At 43.5% G+C, this 23,262-nt stretch overlaps 1 protein-coding gene across 7 annotated transcripts in view; it reads right to left on the bottom strand.

The window, feature by feature from the left end:
• enah (ENAH actin regulator) overlaps nt 1-23,262 on the bottom strand; it is a 313,726-nt gene that overhangs the window by 86,196 nt on the left and 204,268 nt on the right. For all 7 annotated transcript variants that reach the window (XM_041806187.1, XM_041806191.1, XM_041806188.1 and 4 more), the window contains exon 4: nt 19,089-19,161. In XM_041806187.1, coding sequence (XP_041662121.1) covers nt 19,089-19,161 — 73 coding nt within the window. The remainder of the gene's footprint in view (nt 1-19,088; nt 19,162-23,262) is intronic.

The following is a 23,262-nucleotide window of genomic DNA, read 5'->3' as shown; positions in this document are numbered from 1 at the left end:
TTTCCCACTGACTGCTATTTAATACCAGTTTGCTAAGTACCCATATGGATTGCTTTTACCAAAGAAGCATCACTGCAACCCTAGGATTGTGGGTACTGTAGTTTTTTAGGCTAAGATTGCTGATATCACATGAATGTACACCTCCTACAGCACTAAAACTCATTGTTTCACCAGAAAGCTCTTTATTAGTCTTTCTTTGGTATTCGGGACATCTTTGGCCAGTAATCTAATCCGCCAAAGAGAAAATGAAGGGGAGTTTTCCTTCTATTGAACTGTCTAAACAAGCCTCAGTGACAGTGAGTTTATTCTACGTTTGTGTGAATGTTCAGTCAAAGAAACCAGCCGCTAAAGACTAAAGCACTAAGACAGATCTAACTGAGCATCTTTTCCTCTATTCCCACAATCGTACTCTCATTCAGACTCTGCATCACATCTCTGCTCTCTGTCTACACACTCCCTGCTCCCACGCAGCACACGGCTATTTATACCCCAGCCTATTATTTCCAGCTCGTGTCTTTTTAATCTGAAGGTAGCACCCTGCATCTCTGAACAGGTGGTTCATCCGCTCTCGTTCCCTCAGCTGTCTATGAATCTGCTCCTACATTACATGCTGTGAACATTTCCATCAATCATCACAGGAGCATCACGGCCATCCCGCTCTGCCTCGTCTTCGTCGGTCTCCGTGAAGACGAGATGGAGAGAGGCGAAGACGAAACAGAAACAGGATGATGTGGATCGGGGTCTGTGCTGTCATGTGACCCAGCCTCTCTGCAGATGAATGGCCTCCATGTTTACTCCTCATGGAGACTGGGCACCCACAACTGAGCACTCATGTGTGGGGAATGTGTTTGAGTGAACATGTGCGCTTCATTCATGGTTAGTTCATCTGATTTAATGAAGCAGAGAGGACAGGAAGAGCCTCCATCATTCAGCCATGTCTGCTCTGCTGTCCTCGTCCTCTTATCTCTGTTCCCTCCATCGTCTGAAGAAAGCATGGTAATGAAATGAAGTAAGACAAAGCCAATCTGTTAGCTGTCAGCTGTGAGGAGAGCCCTGTGCTGTGATGAAAGGCTGGCTTTAAAACATCTGAAGAAAAATGTGTACCCTTATTGAACCTTCAGGATTGACTGAGTGAAAAAGGTCAAACGCATGTCATGATGAACTTGATTAACTGTCTCTGAAACACTAACTGTAGACTAACTGCAGACAAATTGTAGACTAACTGTAGACTAACTGTAGACAACTATAGACTAACTGTAAACTAAGTATAGACAAACTGTAGACTAGCTGTAGACTAACCGTAGACTAACAATAGACTAACTGTAGTCTAGCTGTAGACTAACCGTAGACTAACTATAGACTAACTGTAGTTCAGCTGTAGACTAACCGTAAACTAACAATAGACTAACTGTAGTCTAGCTGCAGACTAACCGTAGACTAACTATAGACTAACTGTAGTCTAGCTGTAGACTAACCGTAGACTAACTATAGACTAACTGTAGTCCAGCTGTAGACTAACCGTAGACTAACAATAGACTAACTGTAGTTCAGCTGTAGACTAACCGTAGACTAACAATAGACTAACTGTAGTTCAGCTGTAGACTAACCGTAGACTAACAATAGACTAACTGTAGTCTAGCTGTAGACTAACCGTAGACTAACTATAGACTAACTGTAGTTCAGCTGTAGACTAACCGTAGACTAACTATAGACTAACTGTAGTTCAGCTGTAGACTAACCGTAGACTAACAATAGACTAACTGTAGTTCAGCTGTAGACTAACCGTAGACTAACAATAGACTAACTGTAGTCTAGCTGTAGACTAACCGTAGACTAACTATAGACTAACTGTAGTTCAGCTGTAGACTAACCGTAAACTAACAATAGACTAACTGTAGTCTAGCTGCAGACTAACCGTAGACTAACTATAGACTAACTGTAGTCTAGCTGTAGACTAACCGTAGACTAACTATAGACTAACTGTAGTCCAGCTGTAGACTAACCGTAGACTAACTATAGACTAACTGTAGTTCAGCTGTAGACTAACCGTAGACTAACAATAGACTAACTGTAGTCTAGCTGTAGACTAACCGTAGACTAACTATAGACTAACTGTAGTTCAGCTGTAGACTAACCGTAAACTAACAATAGACAAACTGTAGTCTAGCTGCAGACTAACCGTAGACTAACTATAGACTAACTGTAGTCTAGCTGTAGACTAACCGTAGACTAACTATAGACTAACTGTAGTCCAGCTGTAGACTAACCGTAGACTAACTATAGACTAACTGTAGTCTAGCTGTAGACTAACCGTAGACTAACTATAGACTAACTGTAGTCTAGCTGTAGACTAACCGTAGACTAACTATAGACTAACTGTAGTCCAGCTGTAGACTAACCGTAGACTAACTATACACTAACTGTAGTGTAGCTGTAGACTAACCGTAGACTAACTATAGACTAACTGTAGTCTAGCTGTAGACTAACCGTAGACTAACTATACACTATCTGTAGTCTAGTTGTAGACTAACTGTAGACTAACTATAGACTAACTGTAGTCTAGCTGCAGACAAACCGTAGACTAACAATAGACTAACTGTAGTCCAGCTGTAGACTAACCGTAGACTAACTATAGACTAACTGTAGTCCAGCTGTAGACTAACCGTAGACTAACTATACACTAACTGTAGTCTAGCTGCAGACTAACCATTGACTAACTGTAGTGTAGCTGTAGACTAACCATAGACTAACTATAGACTAACTGTAGTGTAGCTGTAGACTAACCGTAGACAAACTATACACTATCTGTAGTGTAGCTGTAGACTAACCGTAGACTAACTATAGACTAACTGTAGTCTAGCTGTAGACTAACCGTAGACTAACTGTAGACTAACTGTAGACTAACTGCAGACAAATTGTAGACTAACTGTAGACTAACTGTAGACAACTATAGACTAACTGTAAACTAAGTATAGACAAACTTTAGACTAGCTGTAGACTAACCGTAGACTAACTATAGACTACCTGTAGTCTGGCTGTAGACTAACCGTAGACTAACTATAGACCAACTGTAGTCTAGCTGCAGACTAACCATTGACTAACTGTAGTGTAGCTGTAGACTAACCATAGACTAACTATAGACTAACTGTAGTGTAGCTGTAGACTAACCGTAGACAAACTATACACTATCTGTAGTGTAGCTGTAGACTAACCGTAGACTAACTATAGACTAACTGTAGTCTAGCTGTAGACTAACCGTAGACTAACTATAGACTAACTGTAGTTCAGCTGTAGACTAACCGTAGACTAACTATAGACTAACTGTAGTCTAGCTGTAGACTAACCGTAGACTAACTATAGACTAACTGTATTCCAGCTGTAGACTAACCGTAGACTAACTATAGACTAACTGTAGACTAACCGTAGACTAACTATAGACTAACTATAGACTAACTGTAGTCTAGCTGTAGACTAACCGTAGACTAACTATAGACTAACTGTAGTCCAGCTGTAGACTAACCGTAGACTAACTATACACTAACTGTAGTCTAGCTGTAGACTAACCGTAGACTAACTATAGACTAACTGTAGTTCAGCTGTAGACTAACCGTAGACTAACTATAGACTAACTGTAGTTCAGCTGTAGACTAACCGTAGACTAACAATAGACTAACTGTAGTTCAGCTGTAGACTAACCGTAGACTAACAATAGACTAACTGTAGACTAACTATAGACTACCTGTAGTCTGGCTGTAGACTAACCGTAGACTAACTATAGACCAACTGTAGTCTAGCTGCAGACTAACCATTGACTAACTGTAGTGTAGCTGTAGACTAACCATAGACTAACTATAGACTAACTGTAGTGTAGCTGTAGACTAACCGTAGACAAACTATACACTATCTGTAGTGTAGCTGTAGACTAACCGTAGACTAACTATAGACTAACTGTAGTCTAGCTGTAGACTAACCGTAGACTAACTATAGACTAACTGTAGTTCAGCTGTAGACTAACCATAAACTAACAATAGACTAACTGTAGTCTAGCTGCAGACTAACCGTAGACTAACTATAGACAAACTGTAGTCTAGCTGTAGACTAACCGTAGACTAACTATAGACTAACTGTAGTCCAGCTGTAGACTAACCGTAGACTAACTATAGAATAACTGTGGTCTAGCTGTAGACTAACCGTAGACTACCTATAGACTAACTGTAGTCTAGCTGTAGACTAACCGTAGACTAACTATAGACTAACTGTAGTCCAGCTGTAGACTAACCATAGACTAACTATACACTAACTGTAGTGTAGCTGTAGACTAACCGTAGACTAACTATAGACTAACTGTAGTCTAGCTGTAGACTAACCGTAGACTAACTATACACTAACTGTAGTCTAGTTGTAGACTAACCGTAGACTAACTATAGACTAACTGTAGTCTAGCTGCAGACAAACCGTAGACTAACAATAGACTAACTGTAGTCCAGCTGTAGACTAACCGTAGACTAACTATAGACTAACTGTAGACTAACTGTAGACTAACTGCAGACAAATTGTAGACTAACTGTAGACTAACTGTAGACAACTATAGACTAACTGTAAACTAAGTATAGACAAACTGTAGACTAGCTGTAGACTAACCGTAGACTAACTATAGACTACCTGTAGTCTGGCTGTAGACTAACCGTAGACTAACTACAGACCAACTGTAGTCTAGCTGCAGACTAACCATTGACTAACTGTAGTGTAGCTGTAGACTAACCATAGACTAACTATAGACTAACTGTAGTGTAGCTGTAGACTAACCGTAGACAAAATATACACTATCTGTAGTGTAGCTGTAGACTAACCGTAGACTAACTATAGACTAACTGTAGTCTAGCTGTACACTAACCGTAGACTAACTTTAGACTAATTGTAGACTAACTGCAGACTAACTATAGACTAACTGTAGACTAACTGCAGACTAACTATAGGCTAACTGTAGTCTAGCTGTACACTAACCGTAGACTAACTATAGACTAACTGTAGACTAACTGCAGACTAATTGTAGACTAACTTTAGACTAACTGCAGACTAGCTATAGACTAACTGTAGACTAACTGCAGACTAACTGTAGACTAACTGTAGACTAAGTGTAGACTAACTTTAGACTAACTGCAGACTAACTATAGACTAACTGTAGACTAACTGCAGACTAATTGTAGACTAACTGTAGACTAATTGTAGACAACTATAGACTAACTGTAAACTAAGTATAGACAAACTGTAGACTAGCTGTAGACTAACCGTAGAACAACTATAGACTAACTGTAGTCTAGCTGCAGACTAACCGTAGACTAACTATACACTAACTGTAGTCTAGCTGTAGACTAACCGTAGACTATAGACCAACTGTAGTCTAGCTGCAGACTAACCATAGACTAACTGTAGTGTAGCTGTAGACTAACCGTAGACTAACTATAGACTAACTGTAGTCTAGCTGTACACTAACCGTAGACTAACTATAGACTAACTGTAGCCTAGCTGCAGATTAACCGTAGACTAACTATACACTAACTGTAGTCTAGCTGTAGACTAACCGTAGACTATAGACCAACTGTAGTCTAGCGGCAGACTAACCATAGACTAACTGTAGTGTAGCTGTAGACTAACCGTAGACTAACTATAGACTAACTGTAGTCCTGCTGTAGATGAACTGTAGACTAACAATAGACTAACTGTAGTCAAGCTGTAGACTAACTGTATACTAACAATGGACTAACTGCAGATTAACTGCAGATTAACTATAGACTAACTGTAGACTAGCTGTAGACTAACTGTAGACCAACAATGGACTAACTGCAGATTAACTGTAGACTAACCATAGACTAACTATAGACTAACTGTAGTCTAGCTGCAGACTAACTGTAGTCTAGCTGTAGACTAACTGTAGTCTAGCTGTACACTAACCGTAGACTAACTACAGACTAACTGTAGTCTAGCTGTAGACTAACTATAGACTAACTGTAGACTAACTGTAGACCAACTGCAGACTTACTGCCGACTAACTGTAGACTAACTGTAGACTTACTGCAGACTAACTATGGACTAACTGTAAACTAACTGTAAACAACTATAGACAAACTGTAGACTAAGTATAGACTAACTGTAGACTAACTATAGACCAACTGTTGTCTAGCTGGAGACTAACAATAGACTAACTGTAGTCTAGCTGTAGACTAACAGTAGACAAACTATACACTATCTGTAGTGTAGCTGTAGACTAACCGTAGACTAACTATAGACTAACTGTAGTGTAGCTGTACACTAACCATAGACTAACAATAGACTAACTGTAGTCTAGCTGTAGACTAACCGTAGACTAACTATAGACTTACTGTAGTCTAGCTGTACACTAACAATAGACTAACTATAGACTAACTGTAGTCGAGTTGTACACTAACCGTAGACTAACTGTAGCCTAGCTGTAGACTAACCGTAGACTAACAATAGACTAACTGTAATGTAGCTGTAGACTAACCGTAGACTAACTATAGACTAACTGTAGTCTAGCTGTAGACTAACCGTAGACAAACTATACACTATCTGTAGTGTAGCTGTAGACTAACCGTACACTAACTATAGACTAACTGTAGTCTAGCTGTACACTAACCATAGACTAACTATAGACTAACTGTAGTCTAGCTGTAGACTAACCGTAGACTAACAATAGACTAACTGTAGCGTAGCTGTAGACTAACCATAGAGTAACTATAGACTAACTGTAGTCTAGCTGTACACTAACCGTAGACTAACTATAGACTAACTGTAGTCTAGCTGCAGACTAACCGTAGACTAACTGCAGACTAACTGTAGACTAACTGCAGACTAATTGTAGACTAACTTTAGACTAACTGCAGACTAACTATAGACTAACTGTAGACTAACTGTAGACTAACTATAGACTAACTGTAGAGTAACTGCGGACTAACTATAGACTTACTGTAGACTAACTGCAGATTAACTGCAGGCTAACTGTAGACTAACTCCAGACTAAGTGTAGACCTACTTTAGACTAAAGGCAGACTAACTGTAGACTAACTATAGACTAACTGTAGAGTAACTGCGGATTAACTATAGACTAACTGTAGACTAACTGTAGACTAACTGCAGACTAACTATAGACTAACTGTAAACAACTATAGACAAACTGTAGACTAAGTATAGACTAACTGTAGACTAACTGCAGATGAGGTGTAGACTACCTGCAGACTAACTGCAGCTAACTGTAGACTAACTGTAGACTAACTGTGGACTACCTTAAGACAGACTGTAGACTATCAAGTAACTGCAGCCTAACTGCAGACTAACTGTAGACTAAGTGTAGACTAACAGCAGACTAACTGCAGAATAATTGTAGACGTACTGCAGACTAATGTTAAACTAACAGTAGACTTACGTCAGACTTACTGTAGGCAAATTGTAGACTAACTGTAGACTGACTGCAGACTAACTGCAGACTGACTGTAGACTATCCGCAGACTAACCGTAGACTGACTGCAGACTAACTGCAGACTAACTGCAGACTGACTGTAGACTAGCTGCAGACTAACTGTAGACTAGCTGCAGACTAACTGTAGACTAACTGTAGACTAACTGCAGACTAACTATAGACTAACTGTAAACAACTATAGACAAACTGTAGACTAAGTATAGACTAACTGTAGACTAACTGCAGATGAGGTGTAGACTACCTGCAGACTAACTGCAGCTAACTGTAGACTAACTGTAGACTAACTGTGGACTACCTTAAGACAGACTGTAGACTATCAAGTAACTGCAGCCTAACTGCAGACTAACTGTAGACTAAGTGTAGACTAACAGGAGACTAACTGCAGAATAATTGTAGACGTACTGCAGGCTAATGTTAAACTAACAGTAGACTTACGGCAGACTTACTGTAGGCAAATTGTAGACTAACTGTAGACTGACTGCAGACTAACTGCAGACTAACTGCAGACTGACTGTAGACTAGATGCAGACTAGCTGCAGCCTAACTGCAGACTAGCTGCAGCCTAACTATAGACTAACTGTAGACTGACTGCAGACTAAATGCAGCCTTACTGCAGACTAACTGTAGACTAACTGTAGACTGACTGCAGACTGAGTTAGTCTGAGATGTTAAATCTGTGGGAACGGTTGACGAGCACTCTTCAATGAATCTATGAATGTATTATTTTTACAGGAATGGAGCCTTGTTGAAACCAGGTCTGGGTGCTACGGCCTGAACTCCATATCATTATATTTATTTTTCCTGTCACAGTGACAGTTTCATAACAGGGTATTACAACATTAAAGTGATAATGTAAACAGCTAATTTAGGAGTTGGTAACCCTCTGTGACGGCATACTCAACTCCTGTCTGAGTTTAAGATCACAGAAAAAACAGTTGTACAAGTCTCTCTCTTTGTTCACTTCTTAGAAGATTGAAGTTTCATTTCTCTCCTGCTGAGGTTTGTCCACCTGATACTGACTAAAGCATATTTCCTGATGTGGGCCTTCACAATAAAAGCACTCAAACAAAACAACAACTTTGGACCTGTGAAGTTGTGTTAATCTAAACCAAACCTTTGGCCTTTTTTTGAACTGCCGATGTGCTTAAAGGCGATTATTTGCACCATAAGGGTTCCTACAAGCTTTCAAAAATCCAATTTAAGACTTTTTAAGACCTTTCTGGACCTGAGAAAAAAAAAAAAAAAAAAAAAAAAAGAGGCATATGAGATGTCTCTGTACACAGGACCAAGACTGAATTTTCTGATTTAATAAACTGTAAATGAAATTTCGAAAGCTAAAGGGAAATTACATTTTTGTTCATAAAACCCAATTTTTGAAAACCAGAGGGGTCTGGAGGTCCTCCTCCAGGAAATCAGGAACATTCATCACTGAATTCTGGAGAGTAAAACTGGATAAGAACGTCCCAGCTGAAGTGCCATAGCTATCACTGGTTAAAACAAAAACAGAATTAACCAGTTCATGTCTGACAACCAAAACAGATCCTGATAAAGGCCAATCAGCTGGCTTCACTGAGGCTGTTCTTTCCTTTTCCCCTCACATCAACCCTGTCTCCCTCTGCTGGGCTGATACTGGACCTCAGTCACTGATCCACTGGCCTGTCTGCCATGGGCTGCTAAATATGGAGCATTACTGCAGCCCAGAGGGTTGAGGGAGAGAGAGGGGGAACAAAAGAGAGTAAGAAAAAGATCAAGAAAGTAAAAGCATGAAAATAAAGAGGGGGACAAAACAGGAAAGGAGAAAGGGGGGAGGATCTGGCAGCAGATCCATCAGGATCTCTGAGAGTTACAGAGTCTAGAAAGTTCCTGGCAGATTTAAACTTAGCCTAAACAGATTAGGAGGAACATGGAGTCACACTAACACTAATATTCTCTGCCTGGTCCATTCAGACAAGGTGACTTAAAAACATCCTAAACTTCCCATATCTGCATGAACAAACTTAAAATTTGACTTTGAAAAAATATACAAAAATATCCCCAAAACTAATAACTTATATTCACAAAATTATTCCTGAAAATTCATTCAAAAAAATCATAAAATAAAAAATAGCTAATATTTAAAGTGAATTACTCAAACTTCAGTGGAGATTCCAGACAAATATTTCAAAAATGTTAAAAGTAGAAACTATCACGATGTCCTCGTGTGTGCCTGCAGGATCTCAGGAGCTTCAACAAGAAAATGATAAAAACAGACAAAAAAATCATGGAATTGAGAAAAAAAGAATGAAATTGTGACCATTAAAAAAAAAACTGCTGCTGGTGTTTCCTTCTTTGTGACTGAAACAAAAGAAAAATGGATAGAGTGACTAAAATGAGCTGTTCTGAGAAAATAGTCGGATTTTGTCCATTTTATCACTTTAAAAGGTTTTCAGACACCTCTGAGTTTTCTGTGCTGCTCAGCTCCATAAATATTCTGTTTCATCCGTCGCTCCTCACCGTTTCCTACAGAACCATGACTGTTGAAATGACGGTATAAACAGCTGCTGTCCTGCTGTGCTTTAATTGACCAGGTTACCAGAGCGGAGGTCATGGTTTGACTGGAGTACCTGACACTGAAGGTGGATGTTGATGTCTGTGTGACCCTGATAAAAGCCTGTCAGCAGAGCCGTCTGCAGCTCAGAGCACACCTGTCTTTATCTGAATGTTAGACTGAGACCAGGACCAGGACCAGTCTCTGTCTTTATCTGAATGTTAGACTGAGACCAGGACCAGGACCAGTCTCTGTCTTTATCTGAATGTTAGACTGAGACCAGGACCAGGACCAGTCTCTGTCTTTATCTGAATGTTAGACTGAGACCAGGACCAGGACCAGTCTCTGTCTTTATCTGAATGTTAGACTGAGACCAGGACCAGGACCAGTCTCTGTCTTTATCTGAATGTTAGACTGAGACCAGGACCAGGACCAGTCTCTGTCTTTATCTGAAAGTTAGACTGAGACCAGGACCAGGACCAGTCTCTGTCTTTATCTGAATGTTAGACTGAGACCAGGACCAGGACCAGTCTCTGTCTTTATCTGAATGTTAGACTGAGACCAGGACCAGTCTCTGTCTTTATCTGAATGTTAGACTGAGACCAGGACCAGGACCAGTCTCTGTCTTTATCTGAATGTTAGACTGAGACCAGGACCAGGACCAGTCTCTGTCTTTATCTGAGTGTTAGACTGAGACCAGGACCAGGACCAGTCTCTGTCTTTATCTGAGTGTTAGACTGAGACCAGGACCAGGACCAGTCTCTGTCTTTATCTGAATGTTAGACTGAGACCAGGACCAGGACCAGTCTCTGTCTTTATCTGAGTGTTAGACTGAGACCAGGACCAGGACCAGTCTCTGTCTTTATCTGAATGTTAGACTGAGACCAGGACCAGGACCAGTCTCTGTCTTTATCTGAATGTTAGACTGAGACCAGGACCAGGACCAGTCTCTGTCTTTATCTGAATGTTAGACTGAGACCAGGACCAGGACCAGTCTCTGTCTTTATCTGAATGTTAGACTGAGACCAGGACCAGGACCAGTCTCTGTCTTTATCTGAATGTTAGACTGAGACCAGGACCAGGACTAGTCTCTGTCTTTATCTGAATGTTAGACTGAGACCAGGACCAGGACCAGTCTCTGTCTTTATCTGAATGTTAGACTGAGACCAGGACCAGGACCAGTCTCTGTCTTTATCTGAATGTTAGACTGAGACCAGGACCAGGACTAGTCTCTGTCTTTATCTGAATGTTAGACTGAGACCAGGACCAGGACCAGTCTCTGTCTTTATCTGAATGTTAGACTGAGACCAGGACCAGGACCAGTCTCTGTCTTTATCTGAATGTTAGACTGAGACCAGGACCAGTCTCTGTCTTTATCTGAATGTTAGACTGAGACCAGGACCAGGACCAGTCTCTGTCTTTATCTGAATGTTAGACTGAGACCAGGACCAGGACAAGTCTCTGTCTTTATCTGAATGTTAGACTGAGACCAGGACCAGGACCAGTCTCTGTCTTTATCTGAATGTTAGACTGAGACCAGGACCAGGACCAGTCTCTGTCTTTATCTGAATGTTAGACTGAGACCAGGACCAGTCTCTGTCTTTATCTGAATGTTAGACTGAGACCAGGACCAGGACCAGTCTCTGTCTTTATCTGAATGTTAGACTGAGACCAGGACCAGGACCAGTCTCTGTCTTTATCTGAAAGTTAGACTGAGACCAGGACCAGGACCAGTCTCTGTCTTTATCTGAAAGTTAGACTGAGACCAGGACCAGGACCAGTCTCTGTCTTTATCTGAAAGTTAGACTGAGACCAGGACCAGGACCAGTCTCTGTCTTTATCTGAATGTTAGACTGAGACCAGGACCAGGACCAGTCTCTGTCTTTATCTGAATGTTAGACTGAGACCAGGACCAGTCTCTGTCTTTATCTGAATGTTAGACTGAGACCAGGACCAGGACCAGTCTCTGTCTTTATCTGAATGTTAGACTGAGACCAGGACCAGGACCAGTCTCTGTCTTTATCTGAATAATAGACTGAGACCAGGACCAGGACCAGTCTCTGTCTTTATCTGAATGTTAGACTGAGACCAGGACCAGGACCAGTCTCTGTCTTTATCTGAATGTTAGACTGAGACCAGGACCAGGACTAGTCTCTGTCTTTATCTGAATGTTAGACTGAGACCAGGACCAGGACTAGTCTCTGTCTTTATCTGAATGTTAGACTGAGACCAGGACCAGGACCAGTCTCTGTCTTTATCTGAATGTTAGACTGAGACCAGGACCAGGACCAGTCTCTGTCTTTATCTGAATGTTAGACTGAGACCAGGACCAGTCTCTGTCTTTATCTGAATGTTAGACTGAGACCAGGACCAGGACCAGTCTCTGTCTTTATCTGAATGTTAGACTGAGACCAGGACCAGGACCAGTCTCTGTCTTTATCTGAAAGTTAGACTGAGACCAGGACCAGGACCAGTCTCTGTCTTTATCTGAAAGTTAGACTGAGACCAGGACCAGGACCAGTCTCTGTCTTTATCTGAAAGTTAGACTGAGACCAGGACCAGGACCAGTCTCTGTCTTTATCTGAATGTTAGACTGAGACCAGGACCAGGACCAGTCTCTGTCTTTATCTGAATGTTAGACTGAGACCAGGACCAGTCTCTGTCTTTATCTGAATGTTAGACTGAGACCAGGACCAGGACCAGTCTCTGTCTTTATCTGAATGTTAGACTGAGACCAGGACCAGGACCAGTCTCTGTCTTTATCTGAATAATAGACTGAGACCAGGACCAGGACCAGTCTCTGTCTTTATCTGAATGTTAGACTGAGACCAGGACCAGGACCAGTCTCTGTCTTTATCTGAATGTTAGACTGAGACCAGGACCAGGACCAGTCTCTGTCTTTATCTGAATGTTAGACTGAGACCAGGACCAGGACCAGTCTCTGTCTTTATCTGAGTGTTAGACTGAGACCAGGACCAGGACCAGTCTCTGTCTTTATCTGAGTGTTAGACTGAGACCAGGACCAGGACCAGTCTCTGTCTTTATCTGAATGTTAGACTGAGACCAGGACCAGGACCAGTCGCTGTCTTTATCTGAATGTTAGACTGAGACCAGGACCAGGACCAGTCTCTGTCTTTATCTGAATGTTAGACTGAGACCAGGACCAGGACCAGTCTCTGTCTTTATCTGAATGTTAGACTGAGACCAGGACCAGGACCAGTCTCTGTCTTTATCTGAATGTTAGACTGAGACCAGGACCAGGACCAGTCTCTGTCTTTATCTGAATGTTAGACTGAGACCAGGACCAGGACCAGTCTCTGTCTTTATCTGAAAGTTAGACTGAGACCAGGACCAGGACCAGTCTCTGTCTTTATCTGAATGTTAGACTGAGACCAGGACCAGGACCAGTCTCTGTCTTTATCTGAATGTTAGACTGAGACCAGGACCAGGACCAGTCTCTGTCTTTATCTGAATAATAGACTGAGACCAGGACCAGGACCAGTCTCTGTCTTTATCTGAATGTTAGACTGAGACCAGGACCAGGACCAGTCTCTGTCTTTATCTGAATGTTAGACTGAGACCAGGACCAGGACCAGTCTCTGTCTTTATCTGAATGTTAGACTGAGACCAGGACCAGGACCAGTCTCTGTCTTTATCTGAATGTTAGACTGAGACCAGGACCAGGACCAGTCTCTGTCTTTATCTGAATGTTAGACTGAGACCAGGACCAGGACCAGTCTCTGTCTTTATCTGAATGTTAGACTGAGACCAGGACCAGGACCAGTCTCTGTCTTTATCTGAATGTTAGACTGAGACCAGGACCAGTCTCTGTCTTTATCTGAATGTTAGACTGAGACCAGGACCAGGACCAGTCTCTGTCTTTATCTGAATGTTAGACTGAGACCAGGACCAGGACCAGTCTCTGTCTTTATCTGAATGTTAGACTGAGACCAGGACCAGGACCAGTCTCTGTCTTTATCTGAATGTTAGACTGAGACCAGGACCAGGACCAGTCTCTGTCTTTATCTGAATGTTAGACTGAGACCAGGACCAGTCTCTGTCTTTATCTGAAAGTTAGACTGAGACCAGGACCAGGACCAGTCTCTGTCTTTATCTGAATGTTAGACTGAGACCAGGACCAGGACCAGTCTCTGTCTTTATCTGAATGTTAGACTGAGACCAGGACCAGGACCAGTCTCTGTCTTTATCTGAATGTTAGACTGAGACCAGGACCAGGACCAGTCTCTGTCTTTATCTGAATGTTAGACTGAGACCAGGACCAGGACCAGTCTCTGTCTTTATCTGAATGTTAGACTGAGACCAGGACCAGGACCAGTCTCTGTCTTTATCTGAATGTTAGACTGAGACCAGGACCAGGACCAGTCTCTGTCTTTATCTGAATGTTAGACTGAGACCAGGACCAGTCTCTGTCTTTATCTGAAAGTTAGACTGAGACCAGGACCAGGACCAGTCTCTGTCTTTATCTGAATGTTAGACTGAGACCAGGACCAGGACCAGTCTCTGTCTTTATCTGAATGTTAGACTGAGACCAGGACCAGGACCAGTCTCTGTCTTTATCTGAATGTTAGACTGAGACCAGGACCAGGACCAGTCTCTGTCTTTATCTGAATGTTAGACTGAGACCAGGACCAGGACCAGTCTCTGTCTTTATCTGAATGTTAGACTGAGACCAGGACCAGGACCAGTCTCTGTCTTTATCTGAATGTTAGACTGAGACCAGGACCAGGACCAGTCTCTGTCTTTATCTGAATGTTAGACTGAGACCAGGACCAGGACCAGTCTCTGTCTTTATCTGAAAGTTAGACTGAGACCAGGACCAGGACCAGTCTCTGTCTTTATCTGAATGTTAGACTGAGACATGGACCAGGACCAGTCGCTGTCTTTATCTGAATGTTAGACTGAGACCAGGACCAGGACCAGTCTCTGTCTTTATCTGAATGTTAGACTGAGACCAGGACCAGGACCAGTCTCTGTCTTTATCTGAATGTTAGACTGAGACCAGGACCAGGACCAGTCTCTGTCTTTATCTGAATGTTAGACTGAGACCAGGACCAGGACCAGTCTCTGTCTTTATCTGAATGTTAGACTGAGACCAGGACCAGGACCAGTCTCTGTCTTTATCTGAATGTTAGACTGAGACCAGGACCAGGACCAGTCTCTGTCTTTATCTGAATGTTAGACTGAGACCAGGACCAGGACCAGTCTCTGTCTTTATCTGAATGTTAGACTGAGACCAGGACCAGGACCAGTCTCTGTCTTTATCTGAATGTTAGACTGAGACCAGGACCAGGACCAGTCTCTGTCTTTATCTGAATGTTAGACTGAGACCAGGACCAGGACCAGTCTCTGTCTTTATCTGAATGTTAGACTGAGACCAGGACCAGGACCAGTCTCTGTCTTTATCTGAATGTTAGACTGAGACCAGGACCAGGACCAGTCTCTGTCTTTATCTGAATGTTAGACTGAGACCAGGACCAGGACCAGTCTCTGTCTTTATCTGAATGTTAGACTGAGACCAGGACCAGGACCAGTCTCTGTCTTTATCTGAATGTTAGACTGAGACCAGGACCAGGACCAGTCTCTGTCTTTATCTGAATGTTAGACTGAGACCAGGACCAGGACCAGTCTCTGTCTTTATCTGAATGTTAGACTGAGACCAGGACCAGGACCAGTCTCTGTCTTTATCTGAATGTTAGACTGAGACCAGGACCAGTCTCTGTCTTTATCTGAATGTTAGACTGAGACCAGGACCAGGACCAGTCTCTGTCTTTATCTGAATGTTAGACTGAGACCAGGACCAGGACCAGTCTCTGTCTTTATCTGAATGTTAGACTGAGACCAGGACCAGGACCAGTCTCTGTCTTTATCTGAATGTTAGACTGAGACCAGGACCAGGACCAGTCTCTGTCTTTATCTGAATGTTAGACTGAGACCAGGACCAGGACCAGTCTCTGTCTTTATCTGAATGTTAGACTGAGACCAGGACCAGGACCAGTCTCTGTCTTTATCTGAATGTTAGACTGAGACCAGGACCAGGACCAGTCTCTGTCTTTATCTGAATGTTAGACTGAGACCAGGACCAGTCTCTGTCTTTATCTGAATGTTAGACTGAGACCAGGACCAGGACCAGTCTCTGTCTTTATCTGAATGTTAGACTGAGACCAGGACCAGGACCAGTCTCTGTCTTTATCTGAATAATAGACTGAGACCAGGACCAGGACCAGTCTCTGTCTTTATCTGAATGTTAGACTGAGACCAGGACCAGGACCAGTCTCTGTCTTTATCTGAATGTTAGACTGAGACCAGGACCAGGACCAGTCTCTGTCTTTATCTGAATGTTAGACTGAGACCAGGACCAGGACCAGTCTCTGTCTTTATCTGAATGTTAGACTGAGACCAGGACCAGGACCAGTCTCTGTCTTTATCTGAATGTTAGACTGAGACCAGGACCAGGACCAGTCTCTGTCTTTATCTGAATGTTAGACTGAGACCAGGACCAGGACCAGTCGCTGTCTTTATCTGAATGTTAGACTGAGACCAGGACCAGGACCAGTCTCTGTCTTTATCTGAATGTTAGACTGAGACCAGGACCAGGACCAGTCTCTGTCTTTATCTGAATGTTAGACTGAGACCAGGACCAGGACCAGTCTCTGTCTTTATCTGAATGTTAGACTGAGACCAGGACCAGGACCAGTCTCTGTCTTTATCTGAATGTTAGACTGAGACCAGGACCAGGACCAGTCTCTGTCTTTATCTGAATGTTAGACTGAGACCAGGACCAGGACCAGTCTCTGTCTTTATCTGAATGTTAGACTGAGACCAGGACCAGGACCAGTCTCTGTCTTTATCTGAATGTTAGACTGAGACCAGGACCAGGACCAGTCTCTGTCTTTATCTGAATGTTAGACTGAGACCAGGACCAGGACCAGTCTCTGTCTTTATCTGAATGTTAGACTGAGACCAGGACCAGGACCAGTCTCTGTCTTTATCTGAATGTTAGACTGAGACCAGGACCAGGACCAGTCTCTGTCTTTATCTGAATGTTAGACTGAGACCAGGACCAGGACCAGTCTCTGTCTTTATCTGAATGTTAGACTGAGACCAGGACCAGTCTCTGTCTTTATCTGAAAGTTAGACTGAGACCAGGACCAGGACCAGTCTCTGTCTTTATCTGAATGTTAGACTGAGACCAGGACCAGGACCAGTCTCTGTCTTTATCTGAATGTTAGACTGAGACCAGGACCAGGACCAGTCTCTGTCTTTATCTGAATGTTAGACTGAGACCAGGACCAGGACCAGTCTCTGTCTTTATCTGAATGTTAGACTGAGACCAGGACCAGGACCAGTCTCTGTCTTTATCTGAATGTTAGACTGAGACCAGGACCAGGACCAGTCTCTGTCTTTATCTGAATGTTAGACTGAGACCAGGACCAGGACCAGTCTCTGTCTTTATCTGAATGTTAGACTGAGACCAGGACCAGGACCAGTCTCTGTCTTTATCTGAATGTTAGACTGAGACCAGGACCAGGACCAGTCTCTGTCTTTATCTGAATGTTAGACTGAGACCAGGACCAGGACCAGTCTCTGTCTTTATCTGAATGTTAGACTGAGACCAGGACCAGGACCAGTCTCTGTCTTTATCTGAATGTTAGACTGAGACCAGGACCAGGACCAGTCTCTGTCTTTATCTGAATGTTAGACTGAGACCAGGACCAGGACCAGTCTCTGTCTTTATCTGAATGTTAGACTGAGACCAGGACCAGGACCAGTCTCTGTCTTTATCTGAATGTTAGACTGAGACCAGGACCAGGACCAGTCTCTGTCTTTATCTGAATGTTAGACTGAGACCAGGACCAGGACCAGTCTCTGTCTTTATCTGAAAGTTAGACTGAGACCAGGACCAGGACCAGTCTCTGTCTTTATCTGAATGTTAGACTGAGACCAGGACCAGGACCAGTCTCTGTCTTTATCTGAATGTTAGACTGAGACCAGGACCAGGACCAGTCTCTGTCTTTATCTGAATGTTAGACTGAGACCAGGACCAGGACCAGTCTCTGTCTTTATCTGAATAATAGACTGAGACCAGGACCAGGACCAGTCTCTGTCTTTATCTGAATGTTAGACTGAGACCAGGACCAGGACCAGTCTCTGTCTTTATCTGAATGTTAGACTGAGACCAGGACCAGGACCAGTCTCTGTCTTTATCTGAATGTTAGACTGAGACCAGGACCAGGACCAGTCTCTGTCTTTATCTGAATGTTAGACTGAGACCAGGACCAGGACCAGTCTCTGTCTTTATCTGAATGTTAGACTGAGACCAGGACCAGGACCAGTCTCTGTCTTTATCTGAATGTTAGACTGAGACCAGGACCAGGACCAGTCACTCTCAGGAAACACTGAGAGAGTGAACGAGTGTGAAACCTTGGTGAACAGCTGGACTCCATTAACAGTTTTCTGTGTGAGGGTCTCGTTAGCTGTTCTGGAGCCTCATGATTACCTGAGGGAGTGAGTGGCCTTGTATGGGGAGAAAAACAACCCTGGGCATGCTCAGTTTGTCTGTGTGTGTGTTGGTTTGTGTGTGTGTGTGTGTTCCTACCATAGCTGAGTGTGTTCAAACAGGTCAAAGATACAAAGGTGCCTCACCAGGTGAACAAACTTCCTCTTAAACAGAAGCTCCTGGGATTTGTCATCCATTTGTTCTTCAGAGTGTCTAAGAGGAACCTTCATGGCACGCTCTTAAACTGCTGAGTTGTTCACACCTGTGTGCACGTTTCTCTAATTAGCATAAAGCAATGCCCATAAAAGGGTATGAGACCACAGGGCAGTGTGCAAACACAGAAGGCACACAGGAAGTGAAAACAAGAAATAAGACATCATTAATGCCCAAATGAAAATAACCTGTGGAAACAATCAGAACAGTCTGAAATGCTACGCAGGCGAACACTGAAGTCGTAGTTTTAGTGGATGAAACTAACAGTCACTAGGCCGTACGCACACCTTTAGAAAAGCTGCACTCTCTCTTCTTCGTGTTTGTGTCTCCCTTACCTTCTCTGCTGCTCCATCTCCTCTGGTGTGGGGCCATTTTGGACCTGGGGGGCCTGTCTGGGCAACGTGGGGCCTGTGAGGGGCAACACACAGAGACAGCTGCTGTTAGACCTTTTTGGTGACACCATGAACAGAGACAGCGTACTACTACGCCAGCAGACAGAGGAAATATAGTCTGATCAAACCAGCCTTTATACTACTAGTCACAGCTGTCAGGCCCAGGAGGGCAAAAAGAGCTTAGAACAGCAGCTTCCACTGGCCACTATGTGGCGCTGCAGCACGGGATTTTACCTTTCATCTCATTATATCGTTCAGTCAGGAGTTCTGGATTTAGGATGATCATCACCACAGAGCTCGACAGTCCCCGCCCACTTCACTCAGAGCAGCCCACAGCTGAGATTCAGGATCCACCAATCAGAGACAGCTGTGAGACTCAAGGATTGTGGGTAATATAGAGCTGTCACCTGATATCACTAATAACCTTGTTGATCTTCACAGACTCGCCCCCATCTTCTAGATTTAGACCAAAAATGACTGCTATGAGTTAAGGCTGACAAGATTAATCGCAATAATCATAATCAATTTTGGTCAGTAACTAGTGCCATGTTTTTAAATTCACAGTTAAGTTCATATTAAAATCTTTGATCAACCTATAAAAGCAGGTCCATGTCCAAACAGGAAGTAGAAAAATACTAAATGACACAAGAAACAGTTTTAATGCAAAACAGAGAAATTTATAAATGTGATAAAAAAAAAAATTAGAATTATGTAGATGAACTACAGAGAATCAGAGATTTTTGACAGCCCTTTAATGAATAAATCAGAATAAATCAGCTCTGTTGTTAAGTATTTGTTTTACTTTTGTTGTAAAAATACAAAAATAAATGAAACATTTACCACAAAAAACCTGAAGGAAACAAGAGCGCAGCACGCCATAACCTGGTTCATTGTTTGAAGCCAAAACTGTGATTCAAATTAAAAGTGTATTAATCATCCAGCTCTGCTGTGAATGCCTGTTTGCTCTGATATTTAAACACTAACTTCACTTCTACAGGCCTCAAGGTTTTAGTTTTCTTTAACATCACTGCCTGTGGAGAGAGGAACGCCTCTTCCTCATGTTTCTGTGTTTCTCAGGGCCCTAAAGGGGGACGGACAGAGCTGCTGACCTCCTATCAAACATTCCTCCTGTTTTTATCCACTAAGCTGCTCAGTAGTCTGGGTCAACCACAGCACTCCTGCCGTCCTCTGGAGTGACTCACGTCATGGTGGTCCTCTGAGGGTCTACAGAGGAGGTCTTAGGTGAACTGTGGAACAAACGTACCCTGAAACAGCCTGAGCAGACTCTGGCTCTGGGACAGGGGACACCAGACGTCTCTGTCTCATTTACATTCACTAATGAGGAAACCTCTGCACAACCAAACAAGGAACAGATGGACCGATGTGGTGCTCTGTCCTCCTCAGTGTACTGAACACACACCCATGCACACACACACACACACACACACACACACAGGTTTCAGGATACGGGCCAATCTGAGGACGGTAAAACAGACGATGCTAACTGTCACTAACCTCTCCTCTGTTTCCTACTCGTGCGCTGAAGACTGTTGAGCAGCATTTCTCTTTTCTTATTTCTCCTCATCAACCACAGGCTGACTGACTTCAGAGATGTTTGGTACTTTAAAACCTTTAGAGATCTGACTTGTCTACAGGCTAAATCATCTGTTATTTTCCTGTCAGTGGTACTGATGGTACCGATGCAGTCATAGCTGTACCCAGAGCTGCTAGTTACCGCTTAGACAGATTACTGTCACTGCAGTTAAACAGGAAACATTTAGCATAGCATAAGCAGGTGTGTCTATTAACTGTCAGTGTGAAGGGGGAAACTGGTGGACTGGTTGTTGGGTGTTCAGGATCCAGACTGTTTGGGGGTAGGGACAGTATTTCTACAACAGAGGCAGCGGATGATAGTTCAGAGGAGAAGTCTGTGTGTACGGCTAAAGCCATGTAGAAGGGTGCAAGTATGATGAGAAAAGTCTCGTCTGTCCACACGTACCGCGCCATGATGTCTCCGAGTGAAGTGGTCATGTGACACCGTACGTCACGTCCTGAGACGTGTAAATGCAGAAACAGTGTTTCTATTCCACTTCAGTGATATATTTCTACATCAGGAGTCTGAGAAACCTCCTCATGGGAGTGTAAAACCCTTTCAGCCATGATTAAGAGGTTTTTTCAGGTGTTTCCATGACCAGGTTTTTATTGCTCTATGTAGATTTTCTGTATTTCTAAGGGTGATGGAAACGCAGCTACGGCCTCTCATTCTGGAGGACCGAGCCCGAACTGAGCTGAAGCCCAAAGGTGAGGCGTCAAACCGGAGATGAGCTGGGTGGCGTGGGCTCTGACGACGGTTCCCCACCGTATCACATCAGTGAGTGGATGAGAATCTAATAGTGAGCAGAAAAGGGTCTGGAGCATCTTTAGCCCCTGATCCTGGTCTCTCTGGTCTCACACTAGCTGGGACCCTCTCCTTTCCTCCCCATTAAAAACAAATATTCAAGCTTGTTTTTTCACCATGAAAATATCCCAGAGCGTTGAGCATGTGTAAAAGACTGTATGAGAGTCAGGGGGAAGCCTGTCTCCAGTCCAGTAGGACCCCCAATATTTCAGCTTCATTTACAGACCATAAATCGGCAAAATGTGCTGCTGTAGCAGCAGGAAGAGGATCGGAGCCCAGCAGACTCAGAGAGGCTGAATAACCTCCTCTTTATGAGAAAAAGAGGATGTGTGGTACATCTGGAATCTAAAATGGATCCTAAATCAAATCATGACCTCCAGGATCGAAGGTTCACATCTTAACTGCTGAGACTGAAATGACGACTCAGTTAAAGAAGACGAGCTGATGAGTCTCTGAAGGACGGACTGGTTCTTAGAGCTGGATCCTGTTTGACAGACAAAAGCAAAACACCACATAAAGAGCCATGAGGAGCAGAGAGAGCGGCTCTCATGACTGAGCCAGATCCCTAAGAAGAGCTCAGATTGCCATCACTCTGTGTTACCACAGCCTGTCCAATCAGGATGAAGACCAGCTCTGGATGTGGGCTGAGCTTTCAGATTCAGAACTGTTTAACCACCTGGTATCTGAATGTAGCGTATAAATGTAGCAGCGGGTCAATCAGAGGAGACTCCTGATGATTCCTCAGAATCATGCGTCTGCATCTGTCCTTCTCTAGGATCATCTCATCTTCTCAGCGTCTCTGTGGGTTTCTCCTCGTGTGGTAAAACAGAATTGAATTAAGGCGAGTCCAGGGGTAGTCCAGATCTGCGTCTTTAATGCTGACGTGGTCTCCTGTCTCCATCTCTGGCTGCCTGTGGGTGTAACTGTGCTAGTGTCTGCTCTAATAGAGCTTCTGTGCTGATGACAGAACACAGCCTGAGTGCTGCTTTAGACCGGACCAACGGCCTCGCCTTCACTCCAACCTCATATTCTTGTTAAAGGAAGCTTTTTATCGCGGCTAACAACTAAATTACCAGGAACAGGAAGTCTGTAGCATCAACGTGCTAGATTCTAACCTTAACCCAGCCTGCTGTCTCTTCAGACTCCTTCTAGAACAATCAGTCATATTCCCATCCTGTCTAAAGTGGATTTAATGAACCAAGACCAGAGCACTGAAGGCTGGCCTGCTTCCAAACTCCCTGTCTGCTAAAAAAGGAGCCCGGTAAATGTAGCTAGGTAATAGAACCGCTGACAGAGAACAAGACAAACCAGGCTGTCCTTGACTTTATTAGCTGGTCCTGAGATCACTATCAGCTCCTTAAACACACCTCAGAGAGGAGGCGGGGTCTCTAAGTCTCCCCAGCAGGAGGACCAGGCTGTAGGAGCTCACAGGAGAGACCAGAAGAGTCCGAGGTGTGGCCCAGAATCTTAAACAAGAACAATTAAACTTTTGTACCACTTCAGCTGCAGAAACCTCCCTGATCTAGCTCCTGCTCTGGTCGTATACCTACATGAGGACAGCGTCAGCGTCGGCCTCCTCTGGCAGCACACGTAGCGCCACAATCCATGCGGGGCGCTGTCGGCCCCACTGCCAGGCCTGAGCGCGACCACCACCTCGCTGCCAGCTCCCCCCGCACAGTCCCGAGGGCCGACGTACAAAACCATCGCCCAGGCTTCAGA

Source organism: Cheilinus undulatus, linkage group 14 (assembly GCF_018320785.1).
Source record: "Cheilinus undulatus linkage group 14, ASM1832078v1, whole genome shotgun sequence".
In the NCBI taxonomy this organism is placed as follows: domain Eukaryota; kingdom Metazoa; phylum Chordata; class Actinopteri; order Labriformes; family Labridae; genus Cheilinus; species Cheilinus undulatus.
Note: the sequence above shows the minus strand (reverse complement) of the source record. Positions and strands in the feature narration are given on the sequence as shown.